General features: G+C 43.1%; 4 protein-coding genes across 7 annotated transcripts in view; 2 read left to right on the top strand and 2 right to left on the bottom strand.

Annotated features, from left to right (window-relative positions):
* Positions 1-123: 123 nt before the first annotated feature.
* On the bottom strand, positions 124-4,977 carry sycp2l (synaptonemal complex protein 2-like). The gene is made up of 17 exons (XM_078792322.1): positions 4,868-4,977; positions 4,763-4,797; positions 4,508-4,650; positions 4,394-4,446; positions 4,281-4,326; positions 4,108-4,200; positions 3,969-4,041; positions 3,647-3,904; positions 3,529-3,575; positions 2,556-2,625; positions 2,430-2,497; positions 2,316-2,358; positions 2,101-2,190; positions 1,680-2,028; positions 467-566; positions 334-392; positions 124-272 (listed from the first exon to the last, which is right to left on the bottom strand). Exons 1-17 carry the CDS (start codon positions 4,891-4,893, stop codon positions 224-226), a joined length of 1,602 nt encoding a protein of 533 aa, XP_078648448.1. The 5' UTR covers positions 4,894-4,977; the 3' UTR covers positions 124-223.
* On the bottom strand, positions 4,920-8,989 carry LOC144899462 (uncharacterized). The gene is made up of 6 exons (XM_078791718.1): positions 8,713-8,989; positions 6,408-6,527; positions 6,221-6,334; positions 5,283-5,387; positions 5,188-5,212; positions 4,920-5,119 (listed from the first exon to the last, which is right to left on the bottom strand). The coding sequence occupies exons 1-6, from the start codon at positions 8,722-8,724 to the stop codon at positions 4,920-4,922; spliced, it is 576 nt and encodes a 191-aa protein (XP_078647844.1). The 5' UTR covers positions 8,725-8,989.
* On the top strand, positions 8,729-15,475 carry gcm2 (glial cells missing transcription factor 2). 2 transcript variants are annotated; one of them, XM_078792324.1, is made up of 8 exons: positions 8,729-9,015; positions 10,333-10,396; positions 10,460-10,648; positions 10,729-10,841; positions 10,910-11,038; positions 11,107-11,363; positions 11,441-11,669; positions 15,344-15,475. In XM_078792324.1, exons 1-8 carry the CDS (start codon positions 8,923-8,925, stop codon positions 15,374-15,376), a joined length of 1,107 nt encoding a protein of 368 aa, XP_078648450.1. In that variant the 5' UTR covers positions 8,729-8,922; the 3' UTR covers positions 15,377-15,475. The 2 variants fall into 2 exon arrangements, with proteins under 2 accessions (XP_078648450.1, XP_078648449.1); XM_078792323.1 differs by lacking the exon at positions 15,344-15,475 and adding an exon at positions 13,040-14,165.
* Positions 15,476-17,301: 1,826 nt separating this feature from the next.
* LOC131108577 (receptor-type tyrosine-protein phosphatase mu-like) overlaps positions 17,302-18,426 on the top strand; it is a 44,966-nt gene continuing 43,841 nt past the window's right edge. Inside the window, exon 1 of one of the 3 annotated variants that reach the window (XM_058059632.2) lies at positions 17,302-18,031. In XM_058059632.2, coding sequence (XP_057915615.2) covers positions 17,977-18,031 — 55 coding nt within the window. In that variant the 5' untranslated portion in view covers positions 17,302-17,976. The remainder of the gene's footprint in view (positions 18,032-18,426) is intronic. The other 2 variants (XM_078792320.1, XM_058059636.2) reach the window with 2 other exon arrangements.

Genomic DNA, 18,426 nt, shown 5'->3' with positions numbered 1-18,426 from the left:
CTCTTTGCTGCTCGACAACGACACAACGCATCTTTTTCTGGCTGGAAGCTTTATTTGAAGATTGGACTGCTTGGTCCTGATGATAGGACAGACTGGTCACTATGGTTACCAGTCTGTAGTGCAGTGGGACATATTGCAGGCTGACCCCCTGGATTAACTTTGCTGACATTATTTTATTTTACACAGCAAAGTTTGATAAAGGTCGCTTTTTTGGATCAGCATATCATTGGCTGGACGAAGGCTCCGCCCCTGTATCCTCCATAGACGTCAACCTGAGTGAGGTTTAGATTAGCTAAACTAATTAGTTAAACAGGGTTAAAAGGTTATACTCACTTTTGGTGGAGTTGGTCACAGAAGCTGGATAGTCGCTTCATCTCTGTTTGGAAAAATCCCTGGAATAACAAGACAGCATTCCGTAAGGAAGGATCATTATAAGGACAGTATAGTCGGATGATATGATTATTACCACAATCTGAGAGCACATGTTGTTCAGATTGCTTGAGCTTTCCTCCAAACACTTGAGCTGATCTGTGATTGACTTCTCAAAGTTTTGGATCAGAACCAACCTAACACACACACACACAAAAAAATGTCTGCCATTTTAGTCATGTTCTGACAATAATGTGTCCCAAAAGCACCAGAAATAAAGCCGCTATTGACGTTATGAAGGGAAAACCTCCTTCCTCAGGCTTCATTGCGCATTTTAAAACCAATCAGCTGATTGTCAATTGAAACTTTCATCATTTTTGCCTTCAGCAGATACACCAACGTCGTTAAAATGTGAATGTAATATTAGCACTGTAGCTCACGTGTGTCCTCCTGTCCCCACGACTTAATGTTACGTTCTTGTATGTGATTATCTATTACAATTTACAAGTTACTGTGTAATGTTAAAGTGTAAAAAACAAAAAAGTGGCTTAAACAAACACAACAGTGCTTCTTGGAGCAGAAGATAAATTAGCATTCAAGCTGCTGACACAAAACGGTGTGTTCCCATTTTAAAAAACGCTCTATATTGCAGCATCAAGGCTGGATTTTAGTCAACACACTTTCTATAGGGCCTCTGAGACATGTTAAAGGGGACCTATGATGCTTTTTCCACTTTTCTGACCTATAAATGCACTTCGAATGTTGTATTCTCGTGTTAAACGATGCCAAAGTTTCAGATAATGAAGTTTGAGTATTTGATAGACGTTGAAAACACTTGGTTTCAAAAGGCGTGGTAAAAGTGTTCCTTTGTGATGTCACAGAGGGGCCGACTTCCTTATAAGGAAGTACAGGCATCCCCATGGGTGGAATAAATGAGAACAGACTGTTTTGGCAGGAAGTACAAATCAAAAAGGAAACACAGCTGGGATAGGTGGAGATTCTGGAGCATCATAGGTCCGCTTTAAAAATTGCTAAAATAGTGATGGGAGACTCCAAAAACATGCTAGGTTAATTAGCGACTCCAAATTGTTCATAGGTATGAATGTGAGTGTGAATGGTTGTTTGTCTATATGTGTCCTGTGATTGGCTGGCTGGTGACCAGTCCAAGGTGTACCCTGCCTCGAGCCCGAAGACAGCTGGGATAGGCTCCAGCATCATAAGCGGGAGAAAATTAATGAATGAAAGAGTTATGGAAGATTCATATCACTACGAGTCTTGAGACTGATGGTTTAAAATCATGCAGGTGGCACCTCTGTTGATGGACAGCTGAGAAGAGCGATGAGATATGTTCTTGACAGTCTTTCAGTGACGACAGAACCTCGGATTCCACTTTCTCCAAGCAGCCCTGAAAGGAAGTCGGCGCTGGAGTGGATGTGTTGACGTCACACCAATAACCCGTCAATAGCTTTGTTCTACTGACAGTGTAATGTTGTTCAAGTCTGGTTTTGAAGATGCTGAAGGCATTTTGGATACTCGACGTCATGTGAAACGCCGCGTCCACCTCCAGAACCTTGTCAGCATTCTGCCTTGTCTGGGATGACTCTGCCTTGTCGACTCCACATTGCTTCTCCTCTTCTTCTTCTTCCTGACATTGCCACTCTGATGGAAAAAGATACCATTTTGTCACAAAATATAATGTGCTGATTATTTTAAAATGTATGGAAAGTATACCATCAATCTCCTCTCCCTCAGGCTCCACCCCCTCAGGCTCCGCTTTCCTCTGCTGCTCAGACAGACCCTCAAGTCCATCTGAGAGGTAGCCTTCCCCAAAACACAGCAAAACATTCATTATAATGCTTTTCATTGAAAGAGTTTTGAGAAGTAAATATATGCTCTATAGCACCCCTATGTGGAATACTGCTGCAATGACAAGATTCCTTAAACACCTGACTCTCCAGCTGGTTGCTTCCTGTCCAAACCGGACGCTTTCTGCACACATAAAACAACCAACAGGTTAATCCGTTGTTGATTGTTGTTCTTATGAATGACCAAAAAAGTACCACTGTTATTGCAGAGATATCCAACGTCTCTTCCTGTAGGCTCTTAGGCTCCGCCTCCACAAGACGGCCTGGAAAGTGTATGTTGTGTGAACATAGAGTACGAGGACGTACAGTGTCGTGTCTCACCTGAGCTGTACGAAGGCGTCGAGTGTCTAATTCTGTCGAAGAGGATCGACGCTCTGCTTACACGAGGCCTCTGATGAGGGGACACCAGATGCCGTCAAGCATTAACAATAATTAAGGTCAGTTAAAAAAAAAAAATTGCTGCACGGTGGGCGAGTGGTTAGCGCGCAGACCTCACAGCTAGGTGAACCAGGGTTCAATTCCACCCTAGGCCATCTCTGTGTGGAGTTTGCATGTTCTCCACGTGCATGCGTGGGTTTTCTCCGGGTACTCCGGTTTTTACTCCCACATTCCAAAAACATGCTAGGTTGCTAACATGCTAATTGGCGACTCCAAATTGTCCATAGGTATGAATGTGAGTGTGAATGGCTGTTTGTCTATATGTGCCCGGTGATTGGCTGGCCACCAGTCCAGGGTGTACCCCGCCTCTCACCTGAAGACAGCTGGGATAGGCTCCAGCACCCCCTGACCCTGACCCTCGTGAGGAAAAGCGGTAGAAAATGAATGAATGAATGTTCCTTTTTTAGTCGGGAGCTGATATTTTCCCAAAACTTCATGATGTTCTACTACTGATTACTAAAGAACGGAAAAACAAAGAGTAGAAACAAACTTTTTGTTTGTGATGAAAGATGGAAGGGCAGTCCAGGGTGTACCCCGCCTCTCGCCCCAAGACAGCTGGGATAGGCTCCAGCACCCCCTGACCCTGACCCTTGTGAGGAAAAGCGGTAGAAAATGAATGAATGAATGAATGTTTCTTTTTTAGTCGGGAGCTGATATTTTCCCAAAACTTCCTGATGTTCTACTACTGATTACTGAAAAACGGAAAAACAAAGAGTAAAAACAAACTTTTTGTTTGTGATGAAAGATGGAAGGGCAGTCCTGCCCGAAGACAGCTGGGATAGGCTCCAGCATCCCCGCGACCCTCGAGAGGATAAGCGGTAGAAAATGAATGAATGAATGAATTAAAAAAAGTTACCTTAGCAACAGAGTCTTCATCGCTGCTCGGGGACGACAGAGGAAGAACTGCACAAAGACGGACACGTCATGATTTGATCACGTGACTCGATTTGGAGCTTTATTTTGAAAGGACTAACCCTTCAGCTGACCGTGTTGCTTCTTCCTTTTAAAGAGTCTACCGTGCGTCCCCGCAGGGGTGGATGGCGCCTGAGACGCACCGCCCGTGTCTTGGCTGGATCCACTCGGAGACTCGATGAAGACCCTGCCGGCCGCCACCTCCAGCTGTCCGAGGAACTCGGGGAGGAAGAGCAGCTTCACTCTCTGACCTTTGCAGTTGAGGTGCATGATGGGAACGTTGAGCTGGACGCTGAGGACCGCCTGAGCCCCGGTGCATTCTAGGAAGAAATCTAAGCGGTAACCATGTTTTATTAGATATTCTAAAACCTCGAAAAAACACACCATCTTGCTCCAGCTGGACTTTGTAGTCGTCCACGTCGTCCCTCTGCAGGTGGACCGACCCCCACAGGAAACCCTGAACGCACGCACACTCAGAGAAGACGCACAATCACAGGAAACAGGAAACGCATATCAGCACTACCTCAGGGACGTCAATGAAAAAGCTGACACACTGTGACCCAAAGTTGAAGTCCACCCAGAACTCGTTCAGTTTCTCATCTTTGGGGGGAAACAGCTGACGATGATGATGGTGATGATGATGTCAGAGTCAACAGAGACCAAACAAGTTCTCATCCACGTTTTTTTTTTTTTTACCTCTGTGGTTTCCAAGAAGGCTCTCAGACACGGGAAGGTGTGAACCCTGAAGGACAAAACAACCTTTGCGAATCTGCCATACCATCATAAACACTCATCTATCACTCCATCACCTTCTCTGGTCGCCATGGCGTTGGTTCATGAAGTTCAGGAAACGCCTACAGTCCTGAAGGACACGTCGGTGGGACGGTCAGGGTCAAAGAAACACAGACAAGTTGGTCACTCACCACCTCAAAGTCGGCATCTTTGATGTCACAGAAGACGTTGCGGATGTCACAGCAGGAGAACCACTCGTTGGCTCGCTGGACTCGCGCCTTCCTGGGAGTCAGACGACACAACGCCTCCGATAGGCTGACCTGGAGCTCGTAGTCTGGAACACATCAAAGATCCTTTACAGTATATGACAATAGCACTATGCGTACTTTATGTCTAATATCATTTAAATAGGGCTTCCTTTTCCTACAGGAAGTGACTGGACTCACCGCCAACTGTCTGAATGGTAGCCGCCACCTCCGACCTGCAGAAGCACACAGTGTGTACTTGGCGTGTGTACGCTTTGTGACGTGTGCTCAAGTGCTGTGTCTCACATCTTCTGAATATGGGCGTGGTCCATTTGGACCCGCCTCCTTTGATCTCTGCTTACAGACTCCAGGATGCTGTTGAAGGTTCTGATGGCCTGATGACAACACCAGAACAGCCCATAATAATCACCATTATTATTAATAATAATAATAATAATAAGGCTGTTTCCACAGATACCTCCAATCTTAGTGTGAAGGGGACTTCGGGCTCCAGAACCATTTGAAGCAGCTCCAAAAGCAGCACGGACAGACGAATGACTGACAGGCGGACAGAGGTACAAATTAAACCAGAGGTCATGTGACTGGGAAATGCACGAGCCACCGACCTGGCAGAGGCGACTGACTCAGCAGCTGAAAGAAGAGAAGAAATGTCGTCATGGAAACGCAAACTCAACAACAAAGTTGCAATTGTGCGCCGTACAAGCAGGAAGTCGTAGAAGTTTTCGATAAGGGTCAGGAGCTGGGCGGAGCTTCTTAGTGGGTTGGCGATCAAGACGTCATGTAGCGTTTGGAACCATAACAAAACCTGAAGAGTGAACTTATTACAGTAAGCAGGTCTACAGGGGCTATTCAGCTAGCTACAGTGATAACTAGGGGTGTCACAAGACTTAAACATATGTTACACTCTTCTGCATTCTCTGTATGCTACTGGCCCCGCCTCCCCCCACCAAAACAAACATACCAAGGTGCTGAAAACAGTCACACATGCACATGGCGATATATTGAAACCGGCAAAATGATCATTCATTCATTTATTTACTTTCTACTGCTTATCCTCACAAGGGTTGCAGGGGGTGCTGGAGCCTATCCCAGCTGTCGTCGGGCGACTGGTCGCCAGCCAATCACAGGGCACATATAGACAAACAACAATTCACACTCACATGATAATTCATTCATTTTCAATTATTGTGTGAGTAATTTAGGGCTGTACGGCGGACGAGTGGTTAGCGCGCAGACCTCACAGCTAGGAAACCCAAGTTCAATCCCACCCTTGGTCATCTCTGTGTGGAGTGTGCATGTTTTTCACCGGGTACTCCAGTTTCCTCCCACATTCCAAAAACATGCTAAGTTAATTAGCGACTCCAAATTGTCCATAGGTATGAATGTGAATGGTTGTTTGTCTATATGTGCCCTGTGATTGGCTGGCGACCAGTCCAGGGTGTACCCCGCCTCTTGCCTGAAGACAGCTGGGATAGGCTCCAGCACCCCTGCGACCCTCGTGAGGATAAGCGGTAGAAAATGAATGAATGTGAGTAATTTATTTATCTTGTAAGGTATAGTGACACCCGTAATGATAACATATACAGTACATGCTTGTAGTTAGACCTGTGTGTGTGTGTCTGTGTGTGTGTGTGTTACTTTGGCAATGATTCCATGGCTGAGCAGCATCTTCAGGTCGTCTTTGTTTTCCACAAGAATCTCCAAAGACTTCAAGACAACGCCCACTCGGTCATACTCGGCTCCGCTCAACTGCTGCACGCAAAAGAGGAAGCAATATAAGGACGGGTAAACAGGAAGTGGAATCATCATGGGTCATCCCCGGTACCTTCTGGACCAGCTGGTCCAGTCTGGTAAGCATGCAGTGTGTCATGCCTTCTTTCCGCAGTACAGACACCAGCTGGGATATATCTCCATGGATGAGACAGTCTTCCATTAGGGCCTCCAGCTGACATGTGCAAAGAGGGTGATGATTGACAGATATCTCAGCCAATAGATGACGTGCTCATCATTTGTGCTCCAGTATTGTTTTCACTTTGGCTGCACCGGTTAGAGCGCAGGCCTCACAATTCCACCCTCGGCCATCTCTGTGTGGAGTTTACATGTTCTTCCCATGCATGCGTGGATTTTCTCCGGTTTCCGCCCACATTCCAAAAAACATGCTAGGTTAATTAGTGACTCCAAATTGTCCATAGGTATGAATGTGAGTGAATGGTTGTTTGTCTATATGTGCCCTGTGATTGGCTGGCGACCAGTCCAGGGTGTACGCCGCCTCTCGCTTGAAGACAGCTGGGATAGGCTCCAGCAACAGCCCCCTTGCGACCCTCGTGAGGATAAGCGGTAGAAAATGAATGTTTTCACTTTTACTTCAATCACGTGGTTTTTAATTGCTGATTCGTTGTAGTTTGGTTCACGTAGCAGCAGAGGGCGCTGCAGCTATTGGTATAAATCACACTAACACACAAGCGCTACAAAAGAAGCACAGTTTTAACACCCTCGGAAACTGAATAAATCAACTATGACATGAGGCGACATTTCTATCTCTGTTTTCACATCAGAATGACAAACACAATCAAAACAAGTAAGATAAGCGATGAACATCATGAAAAAGTCAGCATTTACCATCGTGTTTGTTGCCGTGTTGAATAGTCCGAAGACCGGCAAAGCTGCATCTCATTAACGCATGATGAGTTCATGCGCAGTTGGTACACAACACAACAAGGTCATCGACCCGCTTGTTTAGATCAATAATTGTTCTCATCATTATTCTTCATTTTTAGGACCAACTTTGACCACTCAGAATAATATGAGCCATATAATTGGTACAAGTAGATATTATGTTGAACGTACAGTGCAGGACAAATTCCACTAAGTGGAATTAGAGTTATTTCCCACTTAATTCCACATGTGTTCATTCATAGTTTTGATGCCCACAGTTCAAATCTAGTCATGAAAATGCATATTAATTACTACAATACCCATAACACACCACTAGGTGTCAGTATCGTTCTGCAAACTCCACTTAATGTTCATTCATTCATTCATTTTCCCACGCATGCACGGGGAGAACATGCAAACTCCACACAGAGATGGCCGAGGGTGGAATTGAACCCTGCTCTCCTAGATGTGAGGTCTGCGTGCTAACCACTGGAACGCCGTGCCACCCCACTTAATGTTGCCACTGCATTATTCATTCATTTTACCTCTTATCCTCACAAGGGTTGCGGGGGTGCTGGAGCCTATCCCAGCTGTCTTCATGCGAGAGGCGGGGTACACCCTGGACTGGTGGCCAGCCAATCACAGGGCACATATAGACAAACAACCATTCACACTCACATTCATACCTATGGACAATATGGAGTCGCTAATTAATCTAGCATGTTTTTGGAATGTGGGAGTAAACCGGAGTACCCGGAGATGGCCTAGGGTGGAATTGAACTCCGGTCTCCTAGCTGTGAGGCCTGAGCGCTAACCACTCGGTCCCTGTGCAGCCACCACTGCATTAGTCCTCCTTTATTTTAGTTTTATTGAACTTTATTTCATCCCATTGAAGTCCTTTCTAAATGTACAATACACGAGCAAATACTTAGAGAGTCACCTGTCCGCAATCTTTCATCTATCTTTACTGAAAATCAAAAATCTCATCGTGACCCCTGCCACTCATCTTCAGTATGTGCACGTGAGAGTGCATGACATGCTGTCTCTCACACACACACACACACACACACACAATTTCAAGTAATTGATGAGTAATGACTTGTTTGTTTTGGGAGAAACACTCACTTGTTTCCACAACACTCTTACATACACACACACACAGGTGTGAAGTGAGAGTGAAAGAAAAATACTACATTAATAAAAAAAATATATAACCCAATTATATACAGTATATATATGTATTACCAATCAATTTAGTAGTGACTTAATGGTACATAGACAATGTCAATCAAGTTGTCTTTAATGTGGATGGATAACAATTGATTAATAAAGTGGCTACTACACTGAAATATGATAAGTAGACATATTGTAATATATTATACAATAATATCAACTTTTGATGATGGCTTTTTGATGACCACACACACACACACACCCACACACACACACACACAGGAGTCTGCTGACGTGCTCACCTGCCTCTTCATTCAGACCTGACCCTCAAAGGAGCTGCACGCGCCGCTGCGACACAGCGCATGGGAATCTTGAGCACTTTCCACCCACCCACTTTCGACTTTCTTTGTGATTGGCCGATCAGGTCCGACTTGGTGCCACAGTCCGTGGAAAACAGCAGGGGAGCATCAGGACCAGACCCCAAAGCGGGTCAAGGAAACCAAACTTAAAGGATGTCCCGAGCGGAGGAGCGTGAGGAGACGGACTGTGTTTGCTCATTCGGGATGAAGTCCACTTGGGACATCAATGACCCCAAACTTCCTCAGGTGACTCTTGAGACTCTTCAGACTCTTTATTGTTTATTGATTATGGTTATGATTATTGATCAAAATGCTAGGAAGTCACTTTTTTTGACCTAAAAAAATAGGCAAATTTGTGAAAATTCATTATTTAAATTAAATAATAGAACACTTCCAATTCATGTAATGCAGAATTTAAAAATGAGCGTTTAAAAGGATTTAATCAATTATATCAATTACTGTAAAAGTGTGTTTGCAGCTTAAAAGACTCTCATTATGTATTTATATATATATATTATTATAACCAGTCTATTTATTTGTATTATCACTATTATTTGTATCATATTATTTTATTGATGACGTGCAATAATTAAATTAATGAAATGACATAACAATTTAAAGCACTAAAGATTTTCTAAGGTTGTGTGTGTGTGCGTGAGTGAGTGAGCGAGCGAGTGCGTGTGTATGTGTGCACACATATTTTGGTTTCACTGGGAACAAAATATAAAAACCAGTTTTTACTGTTTAAACAACAAGAGAGCACACGTGCAAACACACACACACACACACACACTTGATGTACATTTCCATAGAAGCCCTCATATAAAAATATATAATAATATATAAAAAGTTATATATTTTTCCAATATTATCATTTATTTAATTTGGCATTAATTATTATTTAATTAATTTTTATTTATTTTAACGGATTACAATTCATACACACACTTGATGTACATTTCCATAGAAGCCCTCATATAAAAATATATAATAATATATAAAAAGTTATATATTTTTCCAATATTATCATTTATTTAATTTGGCATTAATTATTATTTAATTAATTTTTATTTATTTTAACGGATTACAATTCATACACACACTTGATGTACATTTCCATAGAAGCCCTCATACAAAAATATATAATAATATACAAAACGTAATATTATCATTTATTTAATTTGGCATGAATTATTAATTATAATTTAATAAAAAAAAATTAATTCCAACGGATTACAATTCACACACAAACTTGATGTACATTTCCATAGAAGCCCTCATATAAAAAATATATAATAATATATAAAAAAAGTTAAATATTTTATTAATTAATTTTGCGTGAATTATTAATTATTATTTAATTAATTTTTAAAAATATTTTTAATATAATTACAATTCAATTACAATTCATAGCAGCTAATTACCAAAAATAAAAAGTGTTTATGGACTGAAAAGTGATTATAAAAGACTTTCTGCTGACGAACACTACATTGCTGATTGATGATAATGCTGAAGGCACGCCGCTAACATGCTAAATGCTAATGACTCGCTCCCTGTTTGTAGGACACAAAGCAGTTTGATGCCTTCCAGGAGTGGACCGACGGTTACGTGCGTTACATCTACAGCGGTGAGTAAGAATGATTTCTGCGCATCATTTGAAATGAATTTAATCGATTTAAAATGTTTGTAGCCGAGGACAAGAACGCTCAGCGCCACCTCTCGGGTTGGGCCATGAGGAACACCAACAACCACAACTGTCAGATCCTCAAGAAGTCCTGTTTGGGTGTGGTGGTGTGCTCGCGAGGCTGTACGCTTCCGGACGGTTCCCGACTTCAGCTGCGGCCCGCTATTTGCGACAAGGCACGGCAGAAACAGCAGAGTAAGGATCACGAGAACCCTAATTCGAAACTTAAGGGGCCGTGGAGTCATCCCTGATGTTCTCCTGACTTTATGTTCTAGAGAAAGTGTGTCCAAGCTGCAGCGGCGCTCTGGAGCTGCTGCCGTGTCGAGGTCACAGCGGGTACCCGGTTACTAACTTCTGGAGGGTGGACGGGAAAGCCATCTTTTTCCAGGTAATGCTGAAATTCCGAACAAACGCTAGAGTTCGGTTCTGGTTTTCTTATTTGCTGTGCTCCTTCAGGCTAAAGGGGTCCACGACCATCCGAGACCAGAGTCCAAATCCGAAACGGAGGCCAGGAGAAGTTCTGTTAAAAGACGAGTCAACTCACCGCCATTCGCACCAAAAAAACGACTCATTGAAGCGACTCAGGTAGACCACAACAAAGACTTTGTGGTCTGGGTTTTTGTTGCTCATTGTTGTGTTTTTTGTCGTTTCAGGGTCTCGGACCCGCCCTTCTCTCATGTGTGGAGTCAGCAGACAGGATCTCCTTCATTGAGCCAACATTCCCGCAGCATTACCCGGGATTCCAAAGTACAGAACCCTACTACAACCACCACAATGCCCTGGGAGAGACGTCACCCGGCTTGCAAAAAAACGCCAGTCCAAGACTCTACATGGGCAGGCCCAGCTACGATTTCCCAGGGTACTTAACCTCACCGTCATATCCGGTCACCTCGGAACTTTGTGATCCCAGGTAAATCCCACACACTTTGAACCAGATTCCAAAATCCAAATTAAAAAACATCCAAACCAGATTCATATCCTATGCAGGATGACTCCGGTTCTTGGATGTCCGACCTCCTCAGCATCAGCTCCCGTTTCTTCTTCATCGACCTCATTTGACCCCTCACCAAAACCAGGCTGGAAAGATCTACTGAAGACCTCCACTCCTTACAGTGACAACCACCATTATTACAGTACCGACTACCCCTGCCGTTACCCAGGAAACACCCCGGGTTCACCTGCTGCACTGCAGACCATCATCACCACCACAACCAAAGTAAGTCTATCACCAGGTGTTCGATCCCTGTGCATTTCCATCTTATAGAACCCATGGAGAATTTAATCTGCTAGATTTTATAGAATACCAGGACTAAGATCCATGTTAAGTCTCAGATATTTGACCCATGTCGAGTCTGAGGTTTTAGATTCTTACAGATTCCCAGCTCTTAAAACCAAGTAGAGTCCCATCTGTAAAATCCTTATAAAATCCCAGGTCTTCGGTTCATGTACAATCCTTGATGTTTGACCAATGTCCAGTCTGTGATTTTAGATCCCTACAGAATCCTAGATCTTAGATCCATGTACAGTCTTAGATGTTTGACCCATGTTGAGTCTCAGGTTTTAGATCCTTATAGATTCCCAGCTCTTAAACCCAAGTAGAGTCCAATCTGTAAAATCCTTATAGAATCCCAGGTCCTAGATCCATGTACAGTCTCAGATATTTGGCCCATGTTGATTCTAAGTTTTTAGATCCTTATAGATTCCCAGCTCTTAAACCTAAGTAGAGTCCCATCTGTAAAATCCTTATAGAATCCCAGGTCTTAGATCCATGTACAGTCTCAGATATTTGACCCACAATGAGTCTGTGGTTTTAGATCCTTATAGATTCCCAGCTCTTAAACCCAAGTAGAGTCCTATCTGCAAAATCCTTATAGAATCCCAGGTCTTAGATCCATGTACAGTCCTAGAGGTTTGAACAAGGTCGAGTTTGTAGTTTTAGGTCCTGACAGAATCCCAAATCTTAGACCTATGTAGAGTCCCAGCTGTAAAATCTTATCGAATCCCAGGTCTTAGATCCATATACAGTCTCAGATATCTGACCCATGTTGAGTCTAAGGTTTTAGATCCTTATAGATTCCTAGCTCTTAAACCTAAATAGAGCCCCATCTGTAAAATCCTTATAAAATCCCAGGTCTTAGATCCATGTACAGTCCTAGATGTTTGATCAATGTCGAGTCTGGGGTTTTAGATCCCAACAGAATCCCAGATCTTAGATCCATGTACAGTCTTAGATGTTTGACCAATGTCGAGTCTGTGATTTTAGATCCTCACAGAATTCCAGATTTTAGATCTATGTCGAGTCCCAACTGTAAAATCTTATCGAATCCCAGGTTTTAGATCCATGTACAGTCCTAGATGTTTGACCAATGTCGAGTCTGTGGTCTTAGATCCTCACAGAATCCCAGATCTTAGACCTATGTAGAGACCCAGCTGTAAAATCTTATCGAATCCCAGGTCTTAGATCGATATACAGTCTCAGATATCTGACCCATGTTGACTCTAAGGTTTTAGTTCTTTACAGAATCCCAGATCGTAGACCCACATAGAATCCCAGATGTTAGCTGGACCTGTCTTGATGTTCCTCAGGTCTCATATCAGCCGTGTCCAAAGGCTCCTCCCTACCAGTCGTGTCCCAAACCTCAGGCTGGCCTCCCGTCTTACCAGCCCTGCGCTCCACCAAAACCGCCCGGCTTCGCCGGATGCTCCTCCCTGCTGGACGAGGCCACTCCCTCCTACTCGGCCGAAGTGAAGGTGACGGAGGAGTCGGGGGGAGTCATCAAGTCTCTCTCATTTCAGCCGGAAGTCGTGCAGCCTAAAACTGAACGGGCCGATGCCTACGACTACCGCTACGGCTACGCTAACACGTTTCGCTACGACGACTACTGATATGGTACTACCTCCGTTACCAGAACTGAGGAACCTCTAAGGACTTTTGGTGTAGCATCCATGCTAATGTTAACCAAACGATGCTATGTGATGCTAAGTGTTTAGTGCTGCTTTGGTGTCCGGCTAACTTGTTAGCATCTGAGGTTGACCGTTTTTTTTTTTTGAACATTTCATCTCGGTGACGTACACAAACGTAGCATTTTTTTTTTTTTTTGCTACGTCAATCTCGATTTGTTACATTTCGTTTGTGTTATTTATTGATTGAAAACAGGAAATGATGTCATCTTCTCAGTCATGAACTTGTTGTTGTGTTAGCGATGGTTAAAACGAGTCGGTGAGTAATAAAGTGGTTTGGACAAGACGCCGTGTCTCTGTGAGTGATAAAGCAAACCGGACAAGGACGTGTGCGGACAGGAAGTCCTCCTGTCTGTCACTAAGCTCCATTAGAACCACTCGTTGGACCAAAACGCCATCAGCGTGTCCATCATCGCAAGTTCAAGGACAGGTGAAGGTTCATTAGCGAGTTAAGGTCAGGTGAAAGTCAGGTGAAGGTCACAGAATGTTGTCCAGGTGTGTCCAGATTGAGGGGGAAAAACAAGCCGCGTTGTGATTGGTTGAGCTCGGACATGTTTTTTGTTTAAAATCAGCCAGCATGAGAATCGTGGTCCACCTGGAGAAGATCAGCACACACACACACATAAATGTGAAGTAATTCTATCCTTTCAGCAACATCTTCTTATCTTCTCATCTCCTGCTTCTGAACTGATCTTCATCGCTGACTTTTCACACGCAAATCTTCGTCTCGGTTAAATAAATCATCTCTTGACATGAGATAGAACCATCTCGTTTGTCCATCATCTTTGTCTTTTAATAGTTTCTTCTATAAATCACAGTACGCAAAAAGTCAAGCAGGTCAAAGAGGAACATACTTGGATCCTGACTGGCTGGACCAGTTTGCTTCTTCTTCTTTATAATCGGGGCATCAGCGCGTATCGGAGCGTCCCATCAGCAGAACATCACGTAGACATCCAGAACCAGTACCAGCATGCTGGTTCTTTTCATGTTCCTCTCTCTCTCTCTTGAGATGGACCACTAACGTCAACAAGACAGAGTCACATCAAAGCATGTCCCTCTTTGGAAAATGGGATGACCCGACTTAAAAACCTCTACACGTTAAGTCCTAACCAGAGGTCAAATAAAGGACATGAGGTTTGTGTTATTGTCCAAAAATGGCGTCCAAATATATCACAGCTCCGATCTCCTGTTTGACTTCAGTCTATTTCTGTGCAGCATTGACGACCTGATCCCAAGTCCACGACCGGGACTCTGCTTGGGACCGGGACCAGGTGTGTGTGTGTATGAGTGTGTTTTGACAGAACAGGAAGTTAGCGGCTCAGTGAAGAAGAATGAAGTCGGTTTACGTTGAAGTTTATCTTTGATGAGCGCGCATGACAGGGCAGGTCTGAGCCTGACACACACACACACACACACACAATGTATGTGTGTGTATGTGTGTGTGTGTGTGAGACAGAACTTCACCCACCTGAAGGAGACAGGAGGTCACATGGTCTAGTAGCAGGAAGCTGCTGAGTAAACATTTCATCTTCTAAACTCACCTGCTTCTACTATGTGTGTGTGTGTGTGTGTGTGTGTGTGTGTGTGTGTGTAAGCCGCAGACAGTCAAGTGTCACATGATGGATGCTGTGTCTTTGTCGCGCTCGTTGACCCGCAGCAGGAATGTGAGCCATGCTAACACGACTCTCGTACTGCGTGCTAGCTTAGATGCTACACAAGTGTGGTCACATGACTCACACTTTTCTTGACTTCCTTGAATGTTTTGTTGACAAATAAACAACAAAAGAGTGAACGTAAACATGTTTATCACGTGATAACGCCATTTTGTTTTTGGGTTGGTGACCCCCAGCGCCACCTAGTGATAAAAATGTATTTTGATCAATTATTAGCATTTATGTAACTTATTATAAATATGTATTTTTATTTTAGGAGGAAGTCGCGGTCAAGATGGCGATGAGGTGAGCATCTGGCGTCCATCACGGCGAGGAAGTGAGCAGGTGGCTTCCATGTTGGTTCGAGGAGGTGTGATGAAAGGCAGCGAGAGCTCAAGTACAGTCGGGGATGTATGGGGGGGGGTAGGGGGCTTTTGTTGTGAAAGGGCCGAGAGGCGGAGGAGCAGCTTCCTGAGAGAGTCAACAACAGCTGAGGTCGTTAAAAGCAGGTACGTCTGGGTCAAAGGTCAAACCAAAGTAAAACTGATAGTTGACGCGACCCCACACCAAAACCATTAGAAAACAGTTGTCTAGTTTAGTGGTCTCTTGTGGGTCCACTGGTCCACCGGTTTGTTGATGCAGAGGTCCTTTGGTTCGATTCCACTGGTATCGTCATTCACTAGTCTGTCCAGTGGATAAGTGGAGTATATGGTACAGTGGCGTCCGTATCCATTCAGGATGTCTGGTGGTCCAGTGGTGTGAGTGGTCAGTGACGCTGAGGTAAAGTGGTTTAGTCATGTGGTACAGCGGCCCACTGATCTTGTAGTCCTGTGGTCAGTGAGTCCAGTTCTCTGTGGTTTATGTACTTCCTGTTTTTTTTAAGTCCTCACGCTAAATGTATTCATACAGGTCAGACATAAAACGAGAAGCACTACTAAGATTTCACATTCACTGCTGCAATATGTAAGTTTAGCCAGCAGATGGCGACACCGTATCATTCAGCAGCTTGATTGAATAGCAACACAGCAATGATTCATGAATGCGTTAGACAACACGACATGTGATTGGCTGAGTCAGTGAGGGGGGGAGGGCCGCATTTGGACTGACAGCTGCAGGTGCTCGTCAGAAAGAGAGTAGAAGTGATCTATTGGATTTTAATCCATAATTTTGTACATGTGACAGATAAATGCCACTTTCAATGTCATTCTAGTTTATATCCGGTTGGATGTCCAGCAGGGGGCGTTGCCGAGCAGCAAATGGGGAACTCAATGAGGACTTTGTCAAACACACAGAGGTGCATTGATGGAAGTCATGTGACCCATCTGTAGGCTCCACTCTACATGAAAGCACTCAATATCTATCTATCTATCTATCTATCTATCTATCTATCTATCTATCTATCTATCTATCTATCTATCTATCTATCTATCTATCTATCTATCTATCTATCTATCTATCTATCTATCTATCTATCTATCTATCTATCTATCTATCTATCTATCTATCTATCTATCTATCTATCTATCTATCTATCTATCTATCTATCTATCTATCTATCTATCTATCTATCTATCTATCTATCTATCTATCTATCTATCTATCTATCGTCATCACATGACTAATGAATGTTAATTAATTAATTGGCAACATTACAAAAGTGCAACTGGGCATTTCAATATAAAAGACGACTGAAGCAATGTAACCTTCCAAAATAAAAGCCAACTATAACAGGAATGTTTTCCAAAATAAAAGTAAACTGTAGCAGGAGTCTTTTTTTTCCAAAATAAAAGCAAAATGTACCAGAAGGGTTTTTTCCAAAATAAAAGCGTATATATGTATGAGGAATTGTTTCCAAAATAAAAGCTAGATTAAATATTAATTCAAAATAATAAAGATAAAGATAACGGGTGTGTTTTCCAAAATAAAAGCAAACATAACAAGAATGTTTTTTTTTTCAAAATAAAAGTGTAATATAACGGGAGTGTTTAAAAAATAAAGGCAAGAATGTTTTTTTCAGAATAAAAGTTAATCCAACACTGTTTTCAAAATAAACGCTGGATGTAATATTAATAATTCCCAACTAAAAAAAGATAAAGGTAAGAGAAGTGTTTTCAAAAATAAAAGCAACCGTAACAAGAATGTTTTCCAAAATAAAAGTATAATATAACAGGAATTTTGTTTTCAAAATAAAGGCAGAAATAACAGGAATTTCTTTTTCAAAATGAAAGCAAAATATAACAGTTAGCAGTGTGTTTTTTTCAGAATAAAGGTTAATTTAACAGGAATTGTTTCCATAATAAAAGCTGGATGTAACATAATGTTTTGCCAGAAAAGGCTGGATGTAACAGAAATCTGTGTTTCAAAATAAAGGCTAGACTGAACAGAAATAAGAAATACTGTATTTTTAAATGAAAGCAAATGTAAAGGAAATAGGAACGTCTATTAAAGACTATTCAAGATAATGGAAGGGAAACATTTTCCAAAATAAAAGCTTAATGTGGAAAAAGACATGTCCAGATGATGATTTTCTTTGGTCATTCTCATCATTTCTCATTCGCCCCCCCCCCCTATAACGCCCCCTCCACCCACCACCACCAGGTCTCTCACCCCCCCACCCGTGACGTCACAGCTTTTGCCCCCCTCCCAATAGGCAGGAAAAAGAAAGAGGAGAGCAAAGACCCACAAATTCGTGCACGTGAGGGAGAGCGTGAACGCGCCTATGAGTGACGGCGCGTCGGACAGGAGAAGACGAGAAGAAAAAGAAGAAGAAAAGCTCGAAGAAGAGAGGACAAACAAAAAGAAGAAGAAGAAGAGGAGTTAAAAAGGGGGGAAAAAAGTGCGGGAGGAGTTGATCGCTACTTTTCCCCTCCAGCTGCGGACCGAACAGAACCGAAGAGGAAAGAGAAGAACATGGACGCTTCAACTTTACTGCTCCTCTCCCTACACATGACGGCCGCCCTCAAAGGTAAGAACACCACCACAGAACTAGCAGCCGGTCCTCCAGGAACCCGGTCTGGCGGGGTAGGTCGCCATGGTTTAGGATTTTGGAGAGGAGGGGTGTCAACGCTACATTCATGTTCGTGTGTGTCTAAGTGACGGTATCCAAGTTTCCATCAGGAAAATCTCCTCCCTTCCTTTCCTCCTCTCTTTTCTCTTCCTCCTCTTCTTTTCACCGTCCTGCCCCAAAAGTCACTCATAGATTAATTACATCAATTAAGTCAATTACAAGTAGTATGGTTTTCTTGAAGCACTTTTAGCGGTCAAAGGTCACCAAAATGGAAGTCTAAATTGTCAGGGCAGGTCTCGGCACTTGTCAATTGACGTTGCCAACACGTCAATCAAGTTGCAAAACAAGCAATT

The sequence above is a fragment of the Doryrhamphus excisus genome, linkage group LG7 (assembly GCF_037039965.1).
Source record: "Doryrhamphus excisus strain RoL-2023G ecotype Guam linkage group LG7, RoL_Dexc_Guam_v1.1, whole genome shotgun sequence".
Lineage (NCBI taxonomy): Eukaryota > Metazoa > Chordata > Actinopteri > Syngnathiformes > Syngnathidae > Doryrhamphus > Doryrhamphus excisus.
This window is presented reverse-complemented; position numbering and strand designations above follow the sequence as displayed.